This window comes from Corvus cornix, chromosome 4 (genome assembly GCF_000738735.6).
Source record: "Corvus cornix cornix isolate S_Up_H32 chromosome 4, ASM73873v5, whole genome shotgun sequence".
NCBI lineage: Eukaryota > Metazoa > Chordata > Aves > Passeriformes > Corvidae > Corvus > Corvus cornix.
Window position 1 is genome coordinate 41,037,274 of NC_046334.1, and position 19,090 is coordinate 41,056,363.

Below are 19,090 nucleotides of genomic sequence, written 5' to 3' on the forward strand. Positions count from 1 at the left end.
AATTCTCATTTAGCAACTATAATATGTGACCAGCACATTTTTCAACAACTGCAGTCTCACCATGTAGTACTATCTGACAGGGTTAATCATGATCAGGCCTCAAGTATGACTAATTCAACTCTGAACTGCATTTTATAGCTGTTTTTTTACAAAATTTTCTATTGTAAATATGTCTATTCTAACTAGCTAAGAAGAGATGGTAACAGCTTCAAAAAGCTACACAAAAATATGTGAGAATAAGGATAAGATGGGTCTGATCAAATATTGCATAATTTATGTTTTAAAGACTTTCTCTCTTACATCCATTTGGGATTGCAAGAATATCTTTCAAGCAATTTTTTTTTTTTTTTGGAAAAAAAAAGGGAAAAAAAAGAAGCAGAGCAACAAACGAAACACCTCAAAGCAGTAATTTTAGAAACAGATTGGTCATACCCTGACAATTTCATTCAAGTTTTGATTATTGAGAAATTTCCTTCTAAGAGGCTAGGAAATTTCGCAAAATTTCACAGACATATTGAAATTCTATGAAAAGAATTAATTTTGCTGCCACAGAAATTGGAAATTGTATTGTTTGAACAGTGGAAATGGAAACTTCCTAAAATGACCTTCACATCTATTCACAAAAAGTAATACAAAGCAGCAGATTCATAAGAAAACAGAATCAATTTTCTGTGATACTGGCAGAATTAACAGCATTTTAATCACTTATGTTTAACAAAATTATGTAGTACAGCACATTTTAGATGCAGATTCTTTTTTTCTTAGTAATAAAGGGAGAGTTATCTGCATATTGTTTTCAGTTTGACCAGCATCTTATGATGCCTGAATTCATTGCTTAATAACATCATTATAATTTATAGAACTAATAATCAATTAACTGAAATGCACTGGTACTTCAGTTGTCCTGATTACTGTACTTTGTGAATAGACAGCAAATTTATCTACCCTCAACACCTATGTGAAAATTATGTCCTTCACTAAGAATTTTGTGGGATGAAAGCTTCTTATAGAAGACACAAAGTGGAATGAGAAAGGGCGGGAAACACAGGGAGTAAGGTTGGATAAGTCAATCACAAGGACAGAGGAAGAAAGTTAATCCACCTTGGAAACACAGTGCACTATCATTGTTGTTAGTTGCATCCATGTCTGGAAAAGAGGCACTAAGAGGTAATCTTCCACAATCATTCTGGTACAGTGGACAATGGATAGCACCATCTTGAGGCAGTGGATGAAAAGGCTGGTGCGTGGGACTCTTTTTCAGAGCTTTAAGAGATGAATTCCTTTCTGGAATGTCTGGAAGCAGCTCAGTAATAAGTCTGTGTAATATACTGTTGTCAGGCAAGCTTCCCCGCCTTTTTTCAGCTTTAATTTGGTCACAGATGTCTTTAAGTGCAGAATCTAGTGCTTCAAACACGGATGACTTGCATTTTTTCTTGTCAGTTTGTTTTTTAGGAGCTGCACTTTTTTTCCTCCGGAAAGGCACTGGACTGACTAGGAATGCTATCTTAGAGAGGCCAGATTCTGCTTCCTGTCTCCTTGGATCTTCAGTGGTTTCTTGCTTAGCCCTTTCATGTTTTAGCATGGTGGTGAAGCGGGTGTAGGATGCTGGGCATCGGCCTTTGCAGGAGCTGATGAGATGCCTGTGGTGGTGGTGATGGTGGTGGTGGTGATGGCCTGATCCATAAAAGCTTTCAGATGAAGTGAAGGAAAAGTGATCAAAGTCACTTTCACTACAAAAGGATGAACCCTCTATCTGGATAAAGTCACTGAGATCAGAAACCACTCCATCTTGATCGCTGTCTGAAAAATCTATATGAGATCGTTGTGGCTCATCACTGGTCACTTCAATATGAATTGGCACCAGGGTTTTAGACTTGTAGCTCCGTTGTACCTGAGAGGGATGTCTGACTGGAGTTTCTTCTTCCAGCAAGGATTCAATAGAAAATCGCCTCTTTGGACACAAGCCATTTTTAGGAGGCTCTAATGCAACACTTGACAACATGTCATCACCAAGGTTCGGCATTGATTTTGATTTCTGAATTAACTTTTCAAACTCTGATATTCTGGTTGGCACCATGTCTCTGGGCACCTCCTCAGTAGAAGACTCTCTCCATCCTTGAAGAATACCTTTGTGCTGTTCTTTTTCATATTGCAGTATTCTGGACTTGACAGAACAAATCACCTCAGAATTCATCAAGTCCTTGCGATTGATGCGGTGCATCTTTTTGTACATCTTCAGGAAACCTGGAGCATCATGTGCAGATCTGTGACGAACTCTTGACCTACCACTACCACGGCCCTCAACATATGGTGAGTTCCAGTTCATTGAGCAAATTTCTTTGGAGTCCTCCTCACATAACAGAGAGCCCATGCTTTCAGCCTTGGCCTGTGCATCGGGATAGCTATCGCGATCATCAGTTAACAGGTCATCGCAGCTACGAGATTTCCTCTTTGGAGAAGCAGTTTCCTCTGTGCTACTCCAGACTTCTGCATTTTGGCGAGTCATTTGCCACCCATTCTTGTAGCTGGTTGCCCTTCTTGAATCATTTGGAACAGCTAAATGTTGTCTGTAAGTGCTACAGTAATCTAATTCATTTGAGGTGTTGTGGTTGTGCACCGAGTAACTTAAAAGGGATGGATATACTTTGCTAATATCCCCACCTTTATAATCCATAGAGCAGCATGGTAAAAAAGAGACATTGCCAGAAATTAAAAGATTCAGAAAGTTGGAATTAGCATCAGTATTAGAAAGACTAGAAAAGAAATAGCAATTAGTGCATCTATCGACTTAGGTCAGTACATAGTTTGTTACAGCCTAGGACAGCAGAGCTCATAATTAAGTTATTTTCCAGCTGCAAAAATGCCCTCATGATAATGTGAACAACGAAAAGAATTCCATATTAATTATGGAGATGTTATCTCCTCCACAGCCCCTGCCATCAAAGCAACACAAGAAAGCAAGCATTAGTTGGGGATTAATTGGGAGCTTTAAGCAGGTCAACAGACAATAAAAGCTGCAAAGGATTTAAAGATGAAGCCAAACAACAAATCTAGACCTCAGGAAAATACTGACTTTTCCACTTAGGCATTCTGAAAAAGTTGTTTAGGATTTTTAACCTGTATAATGCTCAAGAGTTCACTGCACCTGCATATTCTAAGTTAAAATAAAGATAAATATTTATATCAGATCAAATAGGAAATTTCTCCTAGTCATTCACAGGTAGCCTGCTCCTCCCCTGTGTGACAGCACTGAAGGGAGTGGTGTTTTGTACAGCTCATGCAGGGCAGAACAAGGCAGCTCAGGAAATGCTATACAAGTGTAAAGGAAGGTGCATCAGTTTACTGAGCCTAACCAGAAAGTAGAAGTAAAAATAATCCTTAGATTGACTTCCATAACAAAGGCCTGAGTTTCCAAGCTTTAAGACATTTTTATGCACATGGTAGATCTAGAAGACACTATGAGACAAATTTGGAAAGGTGGTCTTTAATAATTCCACTGAACTTTCAAGAATGGTCTCAAGTGGCAACATTCAGTTCAGGAAGGCTGCTTCAAACAGCTCAGTCTGCTTTCTACAAAAACTGAATCTAGATCTGAAACGGAAACACTTGAGTTCAACATTCATGCTGATCAAACAGTTTATAATGTGCTCCTTCTTTAACAAATTGGTTAATTTCAAGAAAAATTAACATTCTACAGGGGTCATAAAGCTGGGAGAGAACAGAATGTCACCTTCTGAAAGCTAATTGGCTGTGGAAGATATACTTAATGAAAGGATTTTCAAACACAGGAAGTGTTTTAAGTCATGCTTAGTGCTTGTTACTGGTAATGGAGTCAAAGGCACATGCAGGTAAATGGAGTTTATCAACCTTGTACTGCCTGGCCTGGTACACCAAATAGATGAGTTTATCCACTGTTAAAATTGCTACTATAACACTGGGTTTAAAATACATTTGCTTTTCAACCACCTCACTCTCAATATTCCTCATTGCTTTTCTTTGACACATTCTGTTGCAGCCTGGATTTTATGTTCTTTTCACTGGGAATTTACTTTTACAGAGGTTTACTGATTAGTATAGCTACAAAATAGAGCAATTGAGTGAATAATAATTTGAACAGAAGGAGACATATTGTACATAGTATTACTTTATATATTACTTCTAATGTATGTTTTACTGGAAGCCTTTTGTCTTTGTAAAAAACCCATCTCCAAATCCAAATGAACAACTGACTCTCTGATCTCTTTCCTGGAGAGATGTGGAAAACAGTAACAGGATGGTGATTTACTTGCCAAAAATAAGCTAGTTAGATTGCATCAGCTGTACTCAATACTTCCAAGGATTTAGAAAGTAAAAAATCAGACTATAGATGCTTTCTTGATTAAATTAGGTCCTGATAACTATGGATATTAATTGATAACTATGATTACATTAGGTCCTGATACCTGACAATGTCTAAGACATCAGCTATGGATTTAAAAGGTCTACTGTCCTGGAAACACATCTTTAATCTCATAGGTTATTTGTCTTGATTTACTTTCTCAATATAATAAAACTAGTTTCAAAATCACAACAATCTAAAAGAGAGAAGTAGAGATAATAAAAATGTTAGGGTTTATATATTGTGGTGGAATTAATAGTCCTCATTTAGTCAATTTTCTTTTTAGAAAGAACAAGTTAGAACAAGCAGCTGACACCGGAAAATCCTTGTTATAAATCCAGCTTTTCAGGTGAAAATTATGCACATAAGAATAAACAAGCCAGCCTTTCATGAAAGATCCAAAGCTGTTGCTTCACATCACATCCCCTGGGGCAATGCACCGGGTGATAGGAGGCAGTTGCTACCAACATATTGTACAACACATCATCAGCAGTTTTCTGCCAACTAATATGGTCTCCTCTTACCTTTTGCCCTTGATGGAGAAGAAGGAGATGAGCTAGTTAAAGGCTTCCTAAGGGTGGTACATGGGCCCTGTGTGTCTGTACAGCCCAGGTTAGGTCTGTTTGCGTTCTGATCACTGTGTGCCCTCTGATGACTTACAGCAGGTTCTGACTTCCTTCGTTTTCTGTAGTCACTCGCAGTACTTGCAGAACTACAGAAAAAAAGCAGCATCAGTAGCAGTCTGATTCTGAGATCAGAATTCAGAATTTAATAAGTAAGCTCATAATTATATTATTGGTTTATAGATTTAAAAATGCCAGAACAAATAGATGAAAAACACGTAACAGGAAGAAGCACTGGTCTCACACATCTTACAGCCTACTTCACAGGGAAAAGATGAATTTGTTCTTAACCTGATTGTTTTAAAGTTTTACAAAATTACAATGCCATTTTCTCTGAAATATATGCATCAAGTTTCTTTAGACTATTTTTTGGAAAGCTAGAATTTAAGTACAAAGATAGGAAAAAGAGATCAAGAACAGTCAGGGCAGCATGCTTAGGAAAACAGCACAGAATATGCTGCAGGCAGTAAGGGTAAAGGATAAATCACTGCTGTTCAGAAAGAAGCTCAGGGATGGTAGTGGAAAGACACAGAACACAATGTGGTTTATTTTGAATGTAAACACTAAGTCCTTGTAAAACTATAATAAAATTATACCTCCATATCAAAATGAACACCCTCTCCAAGCATCTAATTTGCCAGTAGCTCACAAGGTGAATGCTAAAATCTGACTCTTCACAAAATCTGCTGATTTCAGGTCCAAAAGAAGACCCTCAGGCTGGATAAGCTGTGTCTGCTGAAATAATAGATGGTATTTCTTACCTAGAGGGCCTGTCCAGGCCTCTGTCTGTTGAATAGTGATGATATAAGGAAGCCTGTGAAAACAAATACATGGTTTGTTATATGTTTGTATTTGAAAAAAGAGTGACAATTTTTGCTTATCATGTTTGATGACTCTTTGTTACTCTGTGACAAATCCTATAGCAACAGCCCACAATGATTAACATCCTGGGCACTCTGTCATAGGCACTGCAACATTTCATGAGAATAAATTATCCAGCTTTTAAAAAGCATCGCTAGATTTCATTTCCTATTCTACTTCAGTAACAATTTTTCCTTTAAAGCACTACTAAATAATGATCCAAATCATGCTTTTCTATACACTTTTCAAAACCAGATATAGAACAGCTGAAACAAATCTTTACTATAAAACCATAAAAATCTGAAAATAATTCCTTCATGTACATGTGAGGTCTGCAAAGCTTCTCCTCATCCCCCAGTTACTCACCAAAATCCCACAATCAATTATAGCCAGCAATTTTTGTAAATCCCATTATGTTTGTGGTCAGCAACTGGCCTTATACACCTTACAATCCTGGTGTATAAACAGTTCTCATCCTAGAACATTAGTCATTTCTTATGGAGTTACAGGTGTAGCTACTGCACGAACACTGGGAGATGGAACTTCCATAATTATATTATTAATACAAAGTCAACCTTAAATGACCACTAATTTTAAATTAACCATTTCAAGCCTTTGGTCAGAATTAAGTGATACTACAATTCTGGTAACCAGGTATGAATCTACAATGAACTGCATAGTTCCTGGGGTATTTCTTCATGGGTACAAAGAAGTGAATTTCAAGAATTAAACTTCTTTCAAGTTCTTGGCATGTCGCTTCAGTTAACCCAATGGACTAGAAATAAGACTATCATAAAGATTTCTAAGATGCAGGAAATATTTTTCCCCTCTATAGAGAACCTTCTTGGCTTTTTCCCAGCGTGGAAAAATCTTTGTACTGAAGCACTGCAGTAATAACGGCACTCACGGCCTGTAGAAGTCCTTTCTTTTGTTAGATTTTTTTCCCCCAGTGATTTTATTTGCAAGTTCATGAATAGAACTTTACCCAGGTTTGTTAACTGACACTTAGGTATAATACCTCCAGAAGTCACCTGTAGTCTTAGAATATTTGGGAACAGATTTTGTAGGACTGTGCACTTTAAAAGACATTCTAGAGTAACTGTTTAAACTGCTTTTACAGGTGGGACACTATAAAGACAATATGGTTGTTCCCTTAGAGTTCATTTGTCAGTTGGCTTTAAGACCTGAATCACATACGAAGTGATCCCATCACGACACTAACTGAAGCTTTAATTTTTGTATTATACTAAAATTCACTATACTGTGGGACAGGGAGAGTCACGGAAACATGCCCCAATATGAATCAAATGTTATCTAAAACTTGAGCTAAGAAAATTTCATTTTTTAAGTACTTTTTAACTCTAATGTAATTTAATCACATCAAAATCAGGTAAAAAAAATCTGACTTTTGGAAAGAATGGCTGCTGACGTTAATAATTCAAAGACTTTAAAGCTACTTTCCAGAGAATATAAGTCTTCTAGAACATATTTAAAGTGACTTCTGCATAAGGTTAAAATATGTCTATTTTTTCTTAAAAGTAGGTTTTTTGATGTGTGGGCCAGTATTCATGTATTTCTCCTGTGTTACTACTTATTACTACTATTGTTTTCACTGTTAAGTACTGTTATGTTCCTAAATTCCAGTTTGGATCAGAATGACATGCTGTATAACCTCAAAGGTAGAATCCCTCCTCAAGTCATTCTTCACCTGCATCTCAGTTACAGTAGAGAATGACAAGCATGCAACCCTGAGCATGAGCACTACAGGAGGAAGGAGAAAGTAGCATTAAAAAAATACCAAAGGCAATTTGTCCACCTACTAGGGATTCCTATTATGTTCATTCTTTGCAAATTAACATGTCCTCAAGCCACGCTCATCTACTATTTCCAGGCTGTGCATGAGAGATCTTCACAGAAACTGGGAATTAAGCTATCCAAGTTACCCAAGAAGAGCAAGGTGAGGTAGAGGGACATGTATCCCATTCTCATGGAAAGGGAAGTGTGCATCAGTGGTGTCACAAGGACGGCTCTCCCGCTAGGACACATTTGTTGAAGACAGGCCCCCAGCATTACTGATTGTGTGCCCAGCTTCTCTCATGTTTCCATCAGTAAAGGTTTGCCTCATTCACACAATGATGTACACTCTGCCAGGTGGCTTTCTGTGCAGTGGTGCCCCACATAAGTGTTTTTCCATGGTGGGAGAGCACACAAGACTGTGGCATATGATCAAGCCTCTTATTTTTAGCTTCTAAATTTTCTAAAACCAACTTATTTTTCTGCAAATAAAAGTGAAGTTATTTCTTATAAGTTTTAATTTCCTATCCAAACATAGATTTCAAGGTGTTTTTTAAATCATCTGTCATTGCATTGTTCTTAGATGATAAACTATTTATGATATCTTAATATGAAAACTGATCTGAGGATGTGAATGTGAAGAACAGAAACAGACACTTGTAATATTTGAAGTCCATAACCTAGCTCAAAAAATCAGTGGATTTAAACATTAGAAAGAAGGGGCACAGTAAAACCAAATCCGTACTATCTGCTGCAGGAAAGGAGTAAAGAATCAAACCTCCTTTCCGCAAAGAGATTAAATACAAGCCTTTTGTATTAAATATAAGCTTTTTGAAGCCAGCTGTGTTATGGAGGTGATGCTGATGATCATCAGATATTCTCAAACAATAAACCTTCCATTAACACCTAGGAAATTATCCCTATTTTATTTCTCAGTATCTGGAATGTGTATTGGGCTCATGATGAGTGCACTACTGATCACCTCTTCTGTCCAAACAAAATATCCTGCTATTTGTCTTTTAAAATAGATTCTGAGGAAGGTATCTATTCCTGAATTTTTAATGTTCACATAGTTCATATTTTCAAGTTTTTCTTTACACCCTCTGAACGCTGAAAAGTACTTTGTGACGATTCTCCCACCACTTCCAAATTCAGTGATTTTAAGGTATATCCAATACTGTAAGGTCTGTCTGCAATAAAACCATAGAAGCCAGACACAGCGTTGCTTCCACCAACAGCCAGTACAACCACAGTACGCAAAGGCCTCAGGTCTGTGTGCTTCCCTACACTACCAATAAAACACACATTCAGCCTGTCCTGGAAAACGTCCAAATCTCATTTCAAAACTGGCTACAACCATCTTCCTCCTCTTGACCACTCACTGCCACGGTCTGAAACCAGCAGAGGAAGGAAACTCGGGACCACAGGTGATCTCTTAGAACTGTTGCACGAGGTGGTACAACCACTGCAGATAAACTGTTACTGTGGATTCTTTTGTGCAGATGCCAACCACTTCCACTAGCGACCACCGACCACCTGTGACGTGACAGTGGCCAAATGGCCCGAGGCAGTGATTGCTTCCCACCACTTGTAGTGGCTCCACAGCTATACAGACCATGATGTCACTCCCAAGGGCGGAGCAGATCCCCACTGTCTCCTATGGAAGACTATGGGTAAATCACACCATGGAAACCATACCAGAGGGAACTTCCTTATCCACAGCATTCCCCAAGCCATAGACAGTGTGTTAGTGATCAGCCTAAGATGGCTAGAAGTGTGTATCATGCCAAAATTGACTGCTGGGTTACTAGATGGCTTTTGCTTTTCATCCTTTAAGATTCCCTTATCATCGTGAATGTAACTTGCCCTTTTATCCTTTATTTGGTGCTGGCTTTGAGGTTTTTTCTATATGACAGATCCTGTATGCTGCCCATTCTACAACACCAATTTTTACCACAGGCATATGTAGAATGTGTGGAGTTTATACCTTCTCTCCACAGGTAGAGCTTAATTGATGTGACATACAGAGGAAAGGTGAAAGTAAACACTGCATGTGGTTATTTTTTACTGCTTCTTTTACTGTTCACAGCTGTCCTGTCAGGTCTTGGGCATTGACTCACTTTTAGATGGTGCAACTGAACACGTCTCTCCTACTCCCCCATCTCCAAAGATAATTAGTCATCTTGCAGAACATTCAACACTGCTCTGTATGAATAAAGGCCACTTGAAAAAAGTAATTAAATACTGGAGATGACAACTCCAAACTACCAAATACAGACTTTTTGGAATACTCTGATTTCATTTTTATTAAAAAAAATAGATATATATTTAAAATTAAACAGTATTTTAGCTGTTTTCATGCATCAAGGCTTTAATTATGACTGAAAATGAAGCTAGGGAAAGTAGGCAAAAAATAAAAAGTAAATATCAAATAGGTTTGTTAGCATGATGGTTATAATACTTTATCAAGTTATTTTGAATAGTCTCCCCCTCCAGAGAAATATTAAGTTGCTGTAGTTTTTGAACATGATTTATCATATTCAAAGATTATTAAAATTTCGAAATTAAAGACAGGAGTTTATGTAAATTAATCCAAGAGAAAACCAGTGTTACTTAATAGCCATTTTACCCAGACCTACTCAACACGGGAATATTTCAAAGTCATGTTAGGGCTTTTAAATTGTCTTCCTCAATGTATTGAAAACCAACAGGAATTAGAAAAGGCCTAGAAGCTTTTTCTTTCAGAGAACTGGCCCCAAATGTCACAAGTATGAGGTTTTTCTAGATACACAGCTTAAAACCAAACCAGAGTAAATTGCAAGCAATTAACAATTTAAGACCACAATTTGAGTTTAACTTTTGGAGACACTACGGAAGATGAGAGTGAATCGCAAATATGAATGAAGTAAAGCCACCACATGAAGCAAAGCTGCCAGTAGAGGATTCACTGACTTTTGCCCTAACGCTGTAAAAATGGGGAGGGAGTGGAGAAGGAATGAAAGCCTGAATCTCTCCCACTCAGAGTAGGGCAATGACAGCCCACTACCTGATCTTGATGAATTTTATTTGGAGTACTGACAGCAACTGTCAATCCTGAGTTACAAATTACAACAGTACTATTAATTGCTGCTTTACCTGACGAGCAACCTCAGTCATAAATACTTAATTGGAGAAATGACAGCTTAGCCACAAAGGCTTCCACTTGACACATAGAATTTGCAGTCAGATATTTTAATTAAAAAAATATACTGTGCTGAAGGATTAATTGTGCAATGCACTTGCCCAACTCTGAAAAGTGGGAATTTGTCAAAGAGTTAGAGACGTATGGACTGTTGTGTAATTCTGGGTGTTAATCTCTGAGAAGTTTTGGGGATAAGGACTCACAGTTCCTAGGATAATAAGATCAACATCCAAATGCACTAGTGATCTGGAAAGATATGAAGACAAAGATACAATGATCGTGAATTAGAAATGTCTCATAGCTATCAGAAGGAAACCACTAAATTTTAACAAACTTAAGACATAAATGGTGAGCATTCCAACCCTTCTTCCCAAGAGAATTATCTGAAAAATAACCATTCATTTACCTCATTGGAAACACCAGAAGAACTCTCTTGAACATAGTCCAAAAGCTTTTTAGGTGGCTGCGTCATAAAAGCAGAAGTGTAGAGATGAAATGGAGTAGAAGCAATGGCAGCAAGGAATGAAACATGTGGAAAAGGTGACACAGTTAGAAATTAAGTGCTGACAGTGTCAGATACAAAGAGTGACACACATGGGTAGAATGGAAGGATAAATTTGTTATTTTTTAAATATCTTAATAAAATGTTAGTAACTTTAGGTGGTAAAATTTACAACTGGGATGTTTGAAGAAATACCAGCAGTTTTTAATACTGAGATAGAAGAGTATAAAGCATCACAGTTATGCTCTGTTGGAGGAATTTCAACATATTTTATCTTAAAAATTATCATTATCAGTATAATATTGTTGAGATATGGTTCATCAGAAGAATTTATCTGTACTGTTTCTGTCTACCTAGAGGGAGGAATGACAATATGGTTTCAATAGCTGGATAATGGACATAAAATATAATCAATGAAAATGTGATAACATTATAGACCACTGCACAAGAAATTAAGCCCAGATACATTTAACTTCTATTTTTTAAAATTTTCAGTGGGTATTCAATGGATAATGTTTTAAAATGCTATGATTAAAACATTAAGGCTTTAAAAGAGTGTATGTGATTGGCTTTCTCTTCTGCTCTCCCTGAAGTAGCAGGGAGTTCTGATTTTGGCTTATGGATAGCTACAGAAACTGACAAAGGTGCCTGGTTCCAGGATGTCCTCCAAGGCCCTGTGTCAAGTGCTCAGGTTCCTCATGTAGCCTGGCATGTCACTAATTAAAATTCTGATGGGCCTCCAGAGAATTGTTAGCTAACAGGGAAAGAAAAGAATGGAGATATCTTAAACTCTGATACTCTAAAGCTCATGTCTACTTCAGATTTCCTGCCTGTGGCCAGATGCTTTTGTTTTTTAATCTCCAAAAATCTTGGGGAGGACCCTGGGGAGCCATGAGAATGCTCAAAAAGACTGAGGGAATGCTTGGGTTTACTTCCCTCCTTTTTCTAAGGGGATTTTAACTTCTGTCTTCTACCTGGTGGATATTCCAACTATCCTCTTAGACATTCTTCTGGGATGAAGACATTTGCTATCCTTTTTCCTAAAGATATTAGAGTGTACAGGAAAGAATTTGAGCTCTGTGGAGCCAGAGAGGGAGTGTGCAAAAGCAAGAGTGGGTGCATTTCCAACCTAGTTGTTAAGGCATTGTGCAGGGAGGAAGTGAAACCTAGTCCTCAGTCTTGCCTCAAGGACAGTGTTACTGTTTTACCCTTGTAAAAAATATACACACAGCCTTTAGTGCTTAGACACAACTAAGCCTATGGTATTTGCAGAAGAACTGCAAGTGCTTAAGAATTCAAATGTGAAAAATGGAGATATTTCTGATTTTTAGCTGTTTCAACCAGATAGAACTCCTCAGGTTTATAATTTTAAACATGAGTGCTTGCAGTGGGTCTAAGCCAGCATCTGTTTGCCAGAGCCCTTTTTCTGGGTAATACCTATTTGTGAAAATTGGAGCAGAACTGAAGTCTGTTGGTTAAAACAGGTGTCCAGCTTGAAAAAAGAGCAAACCTGTATCTCTGCGTTCAGGTACAAATTACATATTCTGCATGTGTGCATATAAGTGATGAAAAAAAGGCAAAAAACCCTCAGTATTTCCTGCCATAAGAAATTTGTCTATGGCTTCATACATTTAAATTTTGATATAGTCCTTTAAGTAAAATACATGATTTGTAACTTAGTATCCCTAACACAAACTGACATGTTTTTCTGTCCTGGAAGATTGTTCAAAATAATGCAGCCAAATGCAAAAATGTAGGGAAACTAGCGAACATCCCTGTTTATCATGAAATTTGTTATTAAATACTTACACACTACTATATGTCTAATACATACTCCTTCTTAAAGCTATTACTGTAACTACTCTGGCAAGTTAAGAGTCTATTTGAAAAAAAAATACTTATATTCATGGGACTTCACTGCCCTTCCTCAAAAAAAAATTATATTAATTTTACTGGCATATACTTGCTGAATCTGGTAATTTAAATTCCTAATTCTAAAAATATTTTTTCCTAATGTGTAAATACCAATATTCTGTCCTCACTTACCAGACGTCCAAACTCCAGCTCTGAAAAGAATTTATACCAGGGTTCGTTTTCTAAATCTATGTCATCTGGGTTTATGCGATCAGTCTGGAGCAGTTGTGAAGGAAAAGGGAAGGAAAAGGCATACACTGAGCAAAGTGCTAGAAATGCTATGTCACTCTAACAACAAACACACAGACATAAAACAAATATGGGGAAAGAAATGGAATAAAATCAAAGAATGAAGATGGTACTTAAGATAGAGAATATTCTTGTTCAAGAGCTGTCATTGACTGGTAGCTTTAATACTTTGCTTTTTGTTGATGTTCTTCCAAGGACTGGAAGATGTTAAATGTTTTAAAATTACACCTTTAAAGCTAAGAGGGCTCTTTGACCTTTTCTTTAACATCACTGCATTAGTTAATTACATTTAATGCTGCTAAAGATTCCTTGTTAGGAAGATGGTTTAAATGATTGTCTTCTCCAGCATAAGCAAGAAATTGCCCATCTAATCAGCATTAAAGACACAACTTTATCTGTATTGCTTTCGGTCATTCCTTGTCTTCTCAACAAAGCATGTTAATTCTGAATCTTGATGTCTTGAAGCAAGCGCTGAGCAGAGATAAGGAAGTTATGCATCATGCAAGCATCACTATGTTGAGAAGCCACTTCAGCACATGAAAAGGAACTGGTGTATTTTAGTCCTATGGTCAAAACATAGGGAACAAAAAAATTATGCATTCCATAATATTTGTTTCAGTAGTACTGTGAAATGCTTTATCTCACATGGCCTTGTTGACATAATGAAGCATTTTTGTTGACAGTGAAATACATTGTTTTCATCTGAAAATTCTCACAGGCAAGGGATAAAGTAGCAATTGAAGATAGCATTAAGGAAATTCTTCAGTGAACAGAAGAATAATTGACAGATTTATTCAAGTAGCATGAAAACATGACGGTGCAAAACAGTACAGATCTAAATGGGATATCTAATCGACTGTAAACTTGGCTGCATTAATTACTTTCTAAATAGCTTCAGTTTCTTTGTAGCATCTGATGTAGGCTTTCGTGCAGCACAGAATTACAGTGAACTGTTGGGTTAAAGGTCTCTGAAACAGAGAAATCCTCTTGTTAAAGACATTTCTGAATTTAAAATCTGGTTCTCCGAAAGTGTAATTATCAGAACCTAGACACTAATTATGATGTGCCCTAGAAAACAATCATCAAAGAAAACAGGGTCCTGCATAAAGAATGATACTGGTGATCAAGTATGTAACACTTTTTCCTCTGGAGTCAAACTGTCACCAATACACCAGAGCAATCACATAGAGCTACTTCTGCTTTCTGCAAAAGATAACATTGTGCTCATGACTATTTCATGTAATTAAACATCTTACAGGACTTCTCTTGCTGCTTTTGATATTACTGTGACAGCCTGCCAACTCTGCTCTCTTGAAAGGTCAAAACCCCTTCAGAACTACCTTGGTGCTCACATATATATGAGCTGTTCATGCAATATCTGGACCCCGACTGTTCTTTTATACACTTATCTTCACAGCGTCCTTTCAAATAGGGGAAGTAATATTCCTGTGAATGGAAAGGGAAGTGAATGTCACTGATTAAAAATTTGCTGTGCTCCACAGCCGGGTTATGAAGTGAAGCTGTTCTGGAGTTTTGCCCTGAGATTTCCACCATCCACAGCTGTATCTCAGCAGTACTAAGGACAAGGGCTTGAACTCAACTATAGATCCCCAAGTTTTTAGTAGAGAAACACCACTGAAATTAGTTTCATGAACTGACTGCTAAAAAATGTGTGGATTTAATAGAGACTATGACTAATTTAAGAAAAAACCACAGAATTCTCTTCTACAGAGATATGAAGACATGAGGGCAAAAAATGACAATTTCATAATGCAGAAGATAACTTTGCTGTGTATCAACCTGGTTCCCATTACAGAGAAAGCTTGCCATATTTAGAGGTTTTTTGCTTACCTTAAAAAAAATTCCACAATTTACATTGTTATATATAATTATATGGATAATCTGAGGAGACATTACTGAACAATTCTTTACCATCCTTTCTCCAAACTAAGTTACCGTATGTTGATATACTGCATGCTTTTACCTTTATATTCTACCAAAAAATTAATTTGCATAGAAATTTTGATATCAGCAAATGGGTGTATTTACATAAAATAAATAAATAAATCAATCACTTGAAATGTATATAGGGTTGGAGTTGTGGAGCTTTTGGCACTAGAAATCCAGGCCTACTGACATTACTTGCTTGGGTAGCAAGTGCCAGCCTTGTGAGCCTCAAGGTGCCCTGAAGAGCAGCAGCCCCACACCTACACAGTGATGGACCCATGTCCCTCCTTGCTGGGAGGCAAGATCAGCTGGGCTCCCCCCAGCCAGCCAAGGAGATAAAAATGAGAATGGGAGTTGCCTCTCTTTTCAACTTCAAATACTCTTGCAATTAGCTGCAAGCTTAAAACCCCTCCTATTTCTGCCGGTAAAGAAAAATCTAGAAAGAGTGTATTTTATCTAGCTTCTGAGTTTACAGTTCTTCTCGTGTAGTAGTTGCAAATGAAATGAGACTGTTACAAAGTATGTACAGCTAACTCCACGCAGACAAGTCCCACTTCAATTTACAGCTTCAACCGCAGAGGGCAGCAAACAAACGGAAACTGAGCACTGAAGTCTGCAAATGCCCTGCTGCCTGCCAGTTCTGGAGGGAGACTGCATTCCCTGTTCTACCAAGATCAATGCCCAGGCAATTGATTTGGCTTGGGTTTTGGAGTCAGTTTTGCTGACAGACCTTTTTCTATTATCTCCGCTTCTAAGAGACTTAAAATGAATGAATCATTTTGACTTAAAAGTTGCACTTGGCTTAGTCTCACAAAGTATCCCCCAAACTACTGAAATAGAAGGTAAAAGCAATAAAGGAAAATCCCTTTTTATGGCTTGTCAGTCAAGTAATGTTCCTACAATCTATCCTTCATCTAGTAATTTAGTAATATTTTATTTGTTGAAAATATACTACTAAAGATCACTAAGTAACCTTACTCCTTTTGCCTTTTGCAACAGATAGTCAACACAACACTGCATTGGCACACTCAAGTATAGAACACGGACAATGAAAAAAATTACATCTGTAGTATTACATGTAGCTTTGCCTGTTCTTGATTTGATATACAAATAGACATTCACAGGTAATAATCAAAACTGTGCATCTAAACTCACAAGTTAAATGGTCCTCACACGTAAACCAATATTTTGCATTTGCAGGTTCAGACACCAAACTGAAGCCTGTCTGGAACAGTGGGCTGAGATGTCTGTTGTAAATTTGAGTTTGTCATTTTATTATCTCTAAAGAATTTGGTTTTGCTTTTCCATTTTTTTTTCTTTTGGACTACTTTTAAACAGCTGTGGTAGCTCCAAGTCTACTACCAGATGGACTTAGTCTATTTCTTTATAAGAAGAACTATTTTTTTAATGACATATTAAGCATACCAAGCAGAACATTCTGATAACCAGCTTGAGATGTCAAAAGCAACCAAATGTGCATGTTCTAAAGAAAATTTCAATTTTTTCACTACAGTAAAAACCAAACAAAATAAAAAACAACAGATGTACATCACGAAGCAAGCCCAGTCTATTTCTGGCATTTGACAAAACAGTAATTTTAAAAAATTTCTTCTAATCATGAATTCTTCTTGCATATAAACTCAGTAGAAAATTTGTATGCTGAACAGAGATTAAAAAACGTAGAACTATAATTCAACCTCACAGTTTTATTTGACTAGCACATGTAGACTTTTATGCTTAGACTAAAACAACCAATGAAAATAGAGGCATTGCTTGTACCAATTTTATGTTTTTTTTACAGTAACACTGAGATTTTTCCTTACATACTCTACTGCAGAAATAGATATATGTACATGGATGAAGGAATTGCTTCTCATATACAAGGTAGAAACTCGTAAATAATAAAATTTAATTTCATTTACACATGAGTAAGATTAAGTTGTTACATTGCCCATTTACCTATTAATGGAAAGCAAACATCCATTTTAGGAAACAAGTCCATGGTTTCGATGACATTGGAGAAAAAGAGGAGTATTTTTTTGAATTGCAGACACTGCAATGTATTAAGTACATAAAGCTAAATAGCATCTTTGTCAACAGTAGAAATTCCAGACTGATAAAACTGTGATAGCTCCCTATTTTTTTCAACTATGTTACACTAGTGTCAGCACAACTTTCATCTTATATTAATTTCCAAGTTTTTACAGCTCTGAATCATACATAAACAAAAAAATCTCACAATTCTGTACATGAATATTCTTTTCTCAGCTTTTAAAATTTCTGATACAAAGAGATGCTTCCTTGTATGTACATCAGCTAAACCTAAACTTTTAGTCTAAGCTTCAGATGATAAAATATGACCTTACCCTTGATGGATACTGCTTATTAGGTACAACATGACTAAAGCTTTTCTGCATGAAAATATTTTAAGGACCAAACAAAGCCCAAAATTCCATCTCTTGATTTAGATCAGCAAAAGTAAAATGCATAAGCAAGTAGAAAAAAGGATTCAGGAACAGTCAGCAAACCTCACTTTTTTGTTATTTCATTAGTTTGCTAGAATTGAAAAACTAGCTCTGATGATATTCATTAGCAGTGCAATTCTTACATGAATTATTTTTGTTCACATTACATTAGAGGAAAATGTAATTTATTAGAAAAGTGAGGCGATTCTTGGAATACACTGAAATCAGTATAATTTTCTTATTTTTACCTTGAATCTGCTATTACTCTTTGGCATTGGGAAGGCTGGAAAATTACCTCAGTGTTTATAATGCAGCCATGGGACTTAAAAAGTCCTTGGAACAAATGACACCACCTTTTAAATAAAATTATTTGTTAAGTTCATCTGCACTCAGATACTAATTATACTGATTCATTCCCAGTTCCTACAGAAATGCCAATTTCCTCCTTGAAAAACACATCAGTTCTGAAAGAACTCAGTTTCACAGAAAAAGAGCTTGGTGTATTCTAGCTAACAAAAATTAGATTCCTGCAAAGACCTCAAAAACAAAGGAAAAGGTGCTTGATTCAGGTGTTTCACATTGTTGATATGCTGCATATTCTGAAATTCAAATACTTCCTTAATTTGCTTTAAATTGGCAAAATAAATTCTGTGAACAAGCATGGAATACAGAAGTAAATAACAATCCAGTACTGATTTCATAAAGCTCTTCTTCAAAACTGGACTCCCTCAAACATTTCAACCTCAACGTAAAACACCAAGAAAAGAAAATACTGCCATTGATACATAACAGCTTTCCTAAAATAAAAAAGTTGTTATTATAGCACAAAGCTAAATTAGAAGGGCTGGGTGAATGTGTCTTTCAGCAAATGAAAACTTCTGTTAATTGTCATTTTGCAAGCACTAAGCACAGCTTTATTCCACAATTGCAATCATTGCTCAGAAAACAGGAATAAAGACCTCCAATTACATGTTAATGGACACTCTGTAATCAGAGCATTTGAGGCTGGAAAGGACCCTCAGATGTCATCTAGCCCAACCTCCTGCTAAAGGTAGGTCTAATCATATCAGGTTGCTCAGGGCTGTGTCAGTCCTGTCTGGGCAACCTTGGCCAGTATTTGACCAAAATCTCCTTAGGTATACAATTCAGCACATCCTGAAAATGCAAATATTTTAT

General features: G+C 36.8%; 1 protein-coding gene across 43 annotated transcripts in view; it reads right to left on the reverse strand.

Moving 5' to 3' along the window:
* SORBS2 (sorbin and SH3 domain containing 2) overlaps positions 1-19,090 on the reverse strand; it is a 198,610-nt gene that overhangs the window by 24,893 nt on the left and 154,627 nt on the right. For 25 of the 43 annotated variants that reach the window (XM_039550401.1, XM_039550403.1, XM_039550402.1 and 22 more), the window contains 5 exons: positions 13,386-13,469; positions 11,244-11,300; positions 5,763-5,815; positions 4,903-5,090; positions 1,102-2,661 (listed from right to left, as the gene is read on the reverse strand). In XM_039550401.1, the coding sequence (XP_039406335.1) occupies positions 1,102-2,661; positions 4,903-5,090; positions 5,763-5,815; positions 11,244-11,300; positions 13,386-13,469 (1,942 nt within the window). The remainder of the gene's footprint in view (positions 1-1,101; positions 2,662-4,902; positions 5,091-5,762; positions 5,816-11,243; positions 11,301-13,385; positions 13,470-19,090) is intronic. The other 18 variants (XM_039550429.1, XM_039550428.1, XM_039550430.1 and 15 more) reach the window with 3 other exon arrangements.